The sequence below is a fragment of the Nicotiana attenuata genome, chromosome 10 (genome assembly GCF_001879085.1).
Source record: "Nicotiana attenuata strain UT chromosome 10, NIATTr2, whole genome shotgun sequence".
In the NCBI taxonomy this organism is placed as follows: Eukaryota; Viridiplantae; Streptophyta; class Magnoliopsida; order Solanales; family Solanaceae; genus Nicotiana; species Nicotiana attenuata.
The window spans coordinates 8418901-8428491 of NC_031998.1; the positions used below are offsets into that span (position 1 = coordinate 8418901).

A 9591-nucleotide genomic window follows, 5' to 3' on the forward strand; every position below is an offset into this window, starting at 1 on the left:
GTCCCCGTCGTGACGGGACTTCCCTGATGTGTTTCCAGCAGACCTGTCGGGCATGCCACCGGACAGGGACATTGATTTTTGGTATTGATCTGGTGCCGGGCACTAAGCCCATCTCTATTCCTTCGTACCGCATGGCACCAGCAGAGTTGAAAGAACTAAAGGATCAGCTTCAGGAACTCCTAGATAAGGGGTTTATTCGTCCTAGTGTGTCACCGTGGGGTGCACCGGTTCTATTTGTAAAGAAGAAAGATGGCACAATGAGGATGTGCATTGATTACAGACAGTTGAACAAGGTGACAGTGAAGAACAAGTACCCACTACCTCGTATTGACGATTTGTTTAACCATCTCCAGGGGGCAAGGGTATTCTCGAAGATTGATCTCCGTTCAGGCTATCGCCAGCTGAAGATCAGGGATTCAGATATTATGAAGACTGCCTTCAGGACTAGATATGGGCACTATGAGTTCCTGGTTATGTCTTTTGGGCTGACTAATGCCCCAGCCGCGTTCATGCACTTGATGAACAGCGTGTTTCGTCCGTATCTGGATTCATTTGTTATCGTTTTTATTGATGATATCCTAGTGTACTCGCGTAGCCAGGAGGAGCATGCTCAGCACTTGAGAGTGGTGTTACAAAGGTTGAGGGAGGAGAAGCTTTATGCAAAGTTCTCCAAATGTGAGTTTTGGCTTGGGTCTGTAGCTTTTCTGGGACACGTGGTGTCCAGTGATGGTATTCAAGTTGATCCAAAGAAGGTAGAGGCGGTGCAGAGTTGGCCCAGTCCGTCCTCAGTCACGGAGATTCGAAGTTTCCTCGGTTTGGCAGGTTATTATCGCCGGTTCGTCCAGGGTTTTTCCTCTATTGCTTCGCCCTTGACTAAGTTGACGCAGAAGGGTGCACCATTCGAATGGTCAGACGAGTGCGAGGAGAGCTTTCAGAGGCTCAAGACAGCTTTGACCACAGCTCCAGTGTTAGTTTTGCCATCAGTCTCAGGTTCTTACACGGTGTATTGTGATGCTTCGAGAGTTGGGATCGGATGTGTGTTGATGCAGGAGGGTAGAGTTATTGCATATGCTTCTCGTCAGTTGAAGCATCATGAGCAGAACTACCCCGTACATGATTTGGAGTTAGCTGCTATAGTTCATGCGTTGAAGATTTGGAGGCACTACTTGTATGGCGTATCTTGTGAGGTATATACCGATCATCGCAGTCTTCAGCATTTGTTCAAACAGAAGGATCTTAATTTGAGGCAGCGGAGGTGGCTGGAGTTACTCAAGGACTATGATATTACCATTTTGTATCATCCGGGGAAGGCCAACGTAGTGGCCGATGCGTTAAGCCGGAAGGCGGTCAGTATGGGTAGCTTGGCGTACATTCCAGTTGGGGAGAGGCCCTTTGCAGTTGATGTTCAGGCTTTGGCCAATCGGATGGTGAGGTTAGATATTTCGGAGCCTAGTCGGGTGTTGGCTTGTGTAGCTTCTCGGTCTTCCTTGTATGACCGCATCAGAGAGCACCAGTATGATGATCCACATTTGCTTGTCCTTAAGGACAGGGTTCAGCACGATGACGCCAGAGATGTGACTATTGATGATGATGGCGTGATGAGGATGCAGGGCCGGATTTGCGTGCCCAATATGGATGGGCTTCGGGAGTTGATATTAAAGGAGGCCTACAGCTCGCGGTATTCCATTCATCCGGGTGCCGCGAAGATGTATCAGGATTTGAGGCAGCACTACTGGTGGAAAAGAATGAAGAAAGATATAGTGAGTTATGTAGCTCGGTGTCTCAACTGTCAGCAGGTCAAATATGAGCAGCAGAGACCCGGTGGTGTACTTCAGCGGATAGATAAACCCAAATTAGCACTCAATTAGATATTACTATGTATAGAGAAACCCGTTCGTAAATGGAGTGTTATTTGGTTTTAGCAGCCTAAAAAACCTATTAAATAACCCACTCCTAGAATCATGCCATTAGGAAATACTTACCTCTCCAATTACATCGATGTCTCTGTTTCCTACGATGACCTCTAAGAATTTTGAACAACTTGTTAGTTTAGGTGTTTGGTGAGGGAAGGTTCCAGCCATGTGTATGCTAGCCCTGGACTGATCTGAAATGTCTACTAACCTGCTCTAGTTATTCCGAACCAGTTAAGGGGTCTTGAGATGATTAATTTTTAGTAGAACTAATGGGACTAAAGGCATATGTTTTTCTGTGTCATCTACTAGTGCTCAGATAACTTAACTAAAACTCTCTNGTCCCAGTTTCATTATCTCGGATAGGGGCACTCAGTTTACTTCCCATTTCTGGAAGACGTTTCAGCAAGAATTGGGTACACAGGTAGAGCTGAGCACAGCATTTCATCCCCAGACGGACGGGCAGTCCGAGCGTACCATTCAGATATTGGAGGACATGTTGCGTGCCTGTGTTATTGATTTTGGAGGTTCTTGGGCTGAGTTCTTGCCACTTGCAGAGTTCGCGTACAACAACAGCTATCAGTCCAGCATTCAGATGGCACCGTATGAGGCCTTATATGGGAGACGGTGTAGATCTCCGGTTGGTTGGTTTGAGCCCGGCGAGGCTAGACTATTGGGGACAGAGTTGGTTCAGGATGCCTTAGAGAAGGTGAAAGTGATCCAGGAGAGACTTCGTACAGCTCAGTCGCGTCAGAAGAGTTATGCGGACCGGAAGGTTCGAGACGTATCCTACATGGTGGGCGAGAAGGTCTTGTTGAAGGTTTCGCCTATGAAGGGCGTTATGAGATTTGGAAAGAAAGTAAAGTTGAGTCCACGGTTCATCGGTCCTTTTGAGATACTTAGGAGATTTGGGGAGGTGGCCTACATGCTTGCTTTGCCACCCAGCTTGTCGGGAGTTCACCCGGTATTTCATGTTTCTATGCTCCGAAAGTATGTTGGGGACCCGTCCCATGTGTTAGACTTCAGCACGGTTCAGTTGGATGATGACTTGACTTATGATGTGGAGCCAGTGGCTATTTTGGGTCGTCAGGTTCGGAGATTGAGATCTAAGGATATAGCTTCGGTAAAGGTGCAGTGGAGAGGTCGGCCCGTAGAGGAAGCTACTTGGGAGACTGAGCAGGAAATGCAGAGCAGATATCCTCACCTATTTGAGACCTCAGGTATGCTTCTCGACCCGCTCGAGGACGAGCGTTTGTTTAAGTTGGGGAGGATGTGACGACCCAACTCGTCGTCTCATGTATTACAGCCCCGTTTCCCCCATTTATTGCTCTTTCATGTTTTATTATCAGCAACGGGTGAGTTAGAGTTGAATTGAATTGGTTTGTGATGTTATAAACGTCAATACCACACAAGAGGAGGGTGATTTGTGTGGTACCTAATTTTCGCGTCAGAAGAACCTGGTTCTTCTAAGTGTTCTAACTACAGCAGTTTGCGGAATAATAAATACTGAAAGTAAAGTGCACAGTGATTTTTACGTGGAAAACACCTGGCTCAAAAGGTGAAAAAACCACGACCTACTACTCAGTAGGATTTTCCCAAACTCCACTAAAATCACTAAGCCAAAAACTGCATTTACAAAACTCTTTGTAAACCTAAGGATTAACTCTAATCCCAGTGTAGCACACAGCCTCAACTGTTGCGACACTTTCAAGTTAACTCTAACTTGAATACTCAATATACCTATTACAATTGCTTCTAGATAAAGCTGAAAGGAACAATATGAAAACCTACTACAATTGAACTAAACTTAGAATAAACACAATGATGAAACTGGTTCTTCTATCTTAGTTCATGTAGCTTCAGACGTGCACACTTGTATCTCGCATATGTTGCTTGCAAATCAGACTTGATCTTTTTGCTCTCAACTATGCTTAACTTCTGCTTATGTGCAACCAACTATAAAAGAGAACAATCATTATATTTATAGAGTTAGTAATCAGAGTTTGATAAGAACTCGAATTGTGGATCCTTTGACAATTCGAGTCCAAGAACAACTCTAACTCCTAATCCATATTCTTGATCCGGATATAATTCTCTTTTCATAAGGAGACTTCAACTCCTTATCCTATATGCAATCTTTTTGATCAATTCAGAAGATATTGTTGCTGATCCTTGAGACTTATCTACTTCACGCGTATGTCACATGTGTAAGCATATCAACACTGTGTCTCACATGATGGACCTGGTTCATGACTGAATTCATTTTGTCAATCTTCAAAACTTCATCTGAACTTGGGCCAACAAATTCCCCCTTTTTGATGATGACAAACTCTGTGCTTTTATTTATCAGAGACCCTGTGGAACTCAGCTTAATTTTCACACTTTAATTTAACTTATCATTAAGGACCAGGTTTAATCAGGTTATAAACATCACATTTTTCAGAACACAAAGTAAAGCACAATATCTCTTCCCCCTTTTGGCATCATCGAAAAGTTGCATTTTATTAGAATCCCAGATGTTAATTATTACTCATGGCCACTGGGGCAACTGCAAGTGAGAACATGATTTAGTTAATCAATAATCGGCTTCACAGAAATTTAACTATTAAGATCAGAAGTTTCATAGAACAAGATAAAACAAAGCACATTGTCATTGAATAGGAGATGTTTCTACAAAACAGACCATAAAAAGAAAAACAAACACCCAACCATGAGCAAAAAACAGAGAAAAGTCCCGAATCTGGGTCACTGAAGGAGTTTCTAAACTGGTTCTAGGGCTTGGAGGAACTAGAGGGTTGGGATTGAAGAAGATTAAGCATTGTTTGGAGCATCCCTTCACTCTTTTCTTTTTCCTTTACTAGCTCATCTTTGAGGCCATTTCTTTCACTTTCCAGTTCAGCAATGCGAGCCTGGAGCCTAACAATTTCTGCATCTTTTGTTCCACATTCTAGAACCAATGCCCTAACTTTGCTGTTCACAGGAGTCTTCACGGATGAACCAGGTTCAACTGGGGTTACACTTAGCAGATAATCACAAGCCTGCAGAGTTTTGATCCCAAAGTGCTCTTTGCTAGAGGCCATCTCCCACTTCTTCAATGGCACATCTAACTTGGCCAAAACAGTTGTCAGTATAAACCTATAAGGAGTGGCATGGGCCTTGGAGCCATTTATCACTCTATCCAGCAGCTTGACAATGAAACTAGGCCAGTTAATCTGCTTTCCTGTCACAAGACACTCCAGAAGGACCAGGTCCATATAATTTGCAGTGTGCCTTCTCTCCTGTCTGGGCAGCAGACACTTGTTCACAAGACCTTCAGCAGCTTCTCCAGATTCACTTCCCCCTGGCTTGTTGCCACTCTCCTCAACTCCTCCACAAATTGCAAGAATTTCACCTTTCTTTTTCTTTCCCTTCCTCTTCGATTCTCCCTCACTTACATCTCTCACAGATCCCACTAACACAAACCTATCATCTACTTTCTCCACTACATCAGAAAAAACATAGCATGTATTTACCTCTTTAGGAGTTTCTTGATTTTTGTCTGATTCAGAAGACCCACGTTTTTCTCCATCGCTTGCAGAGACAAAAGCTTCAGACTCAGAACTTGAGTCAGATGATTCTTTTTCAGAGCTTCCCCCTCTTTGACTTGCTTTCAATTTTTCGTTGAGAGCTGTTCTCAAAACACCAGTAGCAACAGTCTTTCTAGCCAACATTTTCTGCCTGCGGAATCTTGGTTTAGGGTTGTCGCTAGGAGGTACAGATGAAGATGTATTAGGAGATACTGGTGGGGGAGTTAAAGGATTTTCTTGAGAGTTAGTCATGGCGGAGAATTTCTGGAGGATTTTTGGGAATTTTGAAGAATTTTGGAGAGATGGAGGATGATCAGGGGTTTAACACTTAATGATGGTTATGGAGTGTAGTAGGAATATGTGGAGTGTATTTAAAGTAGAGTATGATTAGGTGCAGTAATGACAGTTTTTTGCAGAGGTCAATCAGGTGTCTAATCTCATTAGGACTCCAGTCTTTAAGAGATAATTGATCGACGCTAGTTTTAAGGAGATAATCCCGTTTTATTTAGAATTCGAAGAGAATGAAACTGGTTCAATGCACAACGGTTAGATTTTTAGGAGTTTGGTTAGGATAGGACTTCTGCTCATAATTGGAATATTTATTTTTCTAATTGTGCAAAGTATAGAAACATACCTGACCTTTTCTCATGAGCATATACTGATGAACCAGGTTCTTCAAGTAGAACTCCTCTTAATTATGCCTCATATATCAGAATAGAAAAAAAAACTTTGTAAGAGATCAATGAATTAATATAAACACACGTCACAAGAGTATACTGATTAGAGTATGAGACTGAGTAAGAATTAGTCTAGATATTTACATAAAATCAGAACTTAACCAAAAATGTTTTTTTTTCATTTTTTTTTTCATTGCATTCTGAGCTGGTTCCTTTTAGGCGATCTTAATCATCCCTAATTCCAACCTGTTCCTTTCAAAGTTTTCCCTATTCAGTGCTTTGGTGAAGATATCAGCTATTTGTTTATCAGTAGCACAGAATTCTATTGAGATTAATCCTTTCTCATAATTATCTCTCAAGAAGTGGTGTCTAACATCTATGTGCTTGGTCCTTTTATGATGAACAGGGTTCTTTGTCATACTTATAGCACTAGTGTTATCACAGAATATTGGTATGCATCCCACTTCTATACCAAAGTCTACTAATTGCTGTTTGATCCACAATAGTTGAGCACAACAAGAAGCTGCAGCCACATACTCAGCTTCAGCAGCAGATAGGGCTACTGAATTTTGTTTCTTGGTAGCCCATGATATAAGACATGAACCAAGAAAGTGAGCCATACCTGAGGTGCTTTTTCTATCCACTAGGAAACCTGCATAGTCAGCATCAGCATAACCTACTAGATCGAAATTACTACCTTTGGGGTACCATAGGCACAATTCAGTAGTCCCCTTCAGATATCTCAATATCCTCTTGACAGCAGTCAAGTGAGACTCTTTAGGATTAGCTTGAAAATGAGCACAAAGTCCTACATTGAAAACATGTCAGGTCTGCTGGCAGTAAGATACAAGAGTGAACCAATCATACCCCTATACAACTTTTGATCAACTGATGAACCAGGTTCATCAATATCTAATTTAGTGGAAGTTGCAATAGGTGTATCTATTTCTTTAGAGTCTTCCATTTTGAACTCTTTAATTAGTTCTTTTGTATACTTCTGCTGATGAATCATGGTTCCATTTGGACTTTGTTTGATCTGCAAGCCTAGGAAGAAATTTAGTTCGCCCATCATACTCATTTCAAACTCACTTCCCATTAATTTTGTAAAGTCCTTACTCAACCTATCTGTAGTGGCCCTAAATATTATATCATCAACATATATTTGTACAACAAGAAGATCTTTACCTTTTTCCCTTAGGAACAAAGTGCTGTCAATTTTACCTCTTTTGTACCCATGCTCCAGAAGGAATTTTGACAATCTTTCATACCAAGCTCTTGGGGCCTGCTTGAGACCATAGAGAGCTTTATCTAGCTTGTATACATGATCAGGACATTCTTTACTTTCGAATCCTGGAGGTTGTCTCACAAACACTTCTTCTTTGAGATAGCCATTTAGGAAGGCACTTTTGACATCCATTTGATGAAGAGTGAATTCCATATGTGTTGCAAAGGCTTTGAGGAGTCTAATTGCTTCAAGTCTAGCCACTGGAGCAAAAGTCTCATCATAATCAATGCCTTCCTCTTGACTATAGCCTTGAACCACCAACCTTGCCTTATTTCTTGTAGCTGTTCCATTTTCATCTAGTTTGTTCCTGAAGACCCATTTTGTCCCAATGACTGACCTGTCTTTTGGTTTTGGAACTAAGTGCCAGACTTGGCTTCTTTCAAACTGATTGAGCTTATCTTGCATAGCATTGACCCAATCTACATCTTGTAGAGCTTCACTCACATTTTTAGGTTCAATGAGGGACAGAAAAACATCAAATGCACACAGGTTCTTCAGTTGTGATCTTGTCTTGACCCCAGATGTTGGATCATTGATGATGTTCTCAATGGGGTGAGAACTCAGGTACTTGTAAGATTTCCCCACAATCTGGTTCCTGCTAGATTCTCCTTCATAGTTATGCTGCAGAGGAACAGGTTCAGGTACATGTTCCTTCAGATTGGTTCCCCCTGTCAGGTTGCCCTGGGTGAGAGGACCTGTTCCATCACCTGCTCCTTCATTTGATGCCACTTTTACTTGTGCTGTGACTTCAGTCAATTGTCTCACCAGTCCAATGGCTTCATCTTCATGTTCCTGTCTCTCAGAAAGAGTGTTAGATTCATCAAACACAACATGTACACTCTCTTCAACACATAGAGTTCTTTTATTAAACACTTTGTATGCTTTGCTATGTGAAGAATATCCCAAGAATACTCCCTCATCACTTCTGGGATCAAACATACCTAGGGAGTCTTTGCCATTATTGTGCACATAGCACTTACACCAAAAAGCCCTAAGATGGGATATGTTTGGTTTTCTCCCTTTAAGTAACTCATAGGGAGTTTTCTCTACATGAGGTCTAGTCATGCATCTATTTATTATATAACAAGCAGTGTTTATAGCCTCTGCCCAGAAGCTATGAGGTAGTTTACTGGAAAGTAGCATGGTCCTTGCCATATCCTCAAGGGTCCTGTTCTTCCTTTCAACTACCCCATTTTGCTGAGGAGTCCTAGGGGCAGAAAAATTATGATCTATTCCATTTTCATCACAAAATTTAGCAAACTTTGCATTTTCAAATTCAGTTCCATGATCAGACCTAATGGATGCAAGTTGATTTCCTAATTGTTTCTGGGTTTTTCTAATAAAAGCAGTGAACATTTCAAATGCTTCATCTTTAGAAGTTAGAAACAATACCCAGGTAAATCTAGAATAATCATCAACAAGCACCATTACATATCTTTTACCACCTCTGCTCATGGTTCTCATTGGACCACAAAGATCCATATGAACCAGTTCCAACGTCTTGGACGTACTTACCATTTTCTTAGGTTTGAAGGATGACCTTACCTGCTTCCCCCTTGCACATGCCTCACAAACTTTGTCTTCCTTGAACTTGATATTAGGTAACCCTATCACCAAGTCCTTGGAGACTAATTTGTTCAATTGATTTAGACTGGCATGGCCAAGTCTTTTGTGCCAAAGGAGGGGATCATTAATTAACACACTCAAGCAAGTTAGTTCATTTTCAGAGAGAGTTGACAGATCTACAATGTAAATATTGTTAACTCTCCTTCCCTGCAAAACAATCTTGTCAGTAGTAAGGCTAATCACAAAACATTTTGTGGAAGTGAAAGCCACAAGGTTACCTCTGTCACACAGTTGTGACACACTTATCAGGCTATATTTTAAGCCATCTATCAAATAGACATTCTCAATGGAATGAGAGTCTGTCTTTCCTACCTTTCCAACACCAATGATCTCACCTTTCTTTCCATTTCCAAAGGAGACATTACCTCCTTTTAGGTTCTCAAGTGAAAGGAACTGGTTCTTGTTACCAGTCATATGTTTTGAGCAGCCACTATCCATGTACCATATTTGGCTACTTCCCTTCACTTGGTCCTGCAAAAAGAAATCATGGGTTAGTCTTAGGAACCCAAACTAGTTTGGGTCCCTTT

At 41.7% G+C, this 9591-nt stretch overlaps 1 protein-coding gene across 1 annotated transcript; it reads left to right on the forward strand.

Moving 5' to 3' along the window:
* On the forward strand, positions 264–683 carry LOC109233830 (RNA-directed DNA polymerase homolog; the record flags this gene model as incomplete). Its single annotated transcript, XM_019399687.1, has 1 exon — positions 264–683. A coding segment is annotated over exon 1 (420 nt), but the record flags the coding sequence as incomplete, so codon positions are not given.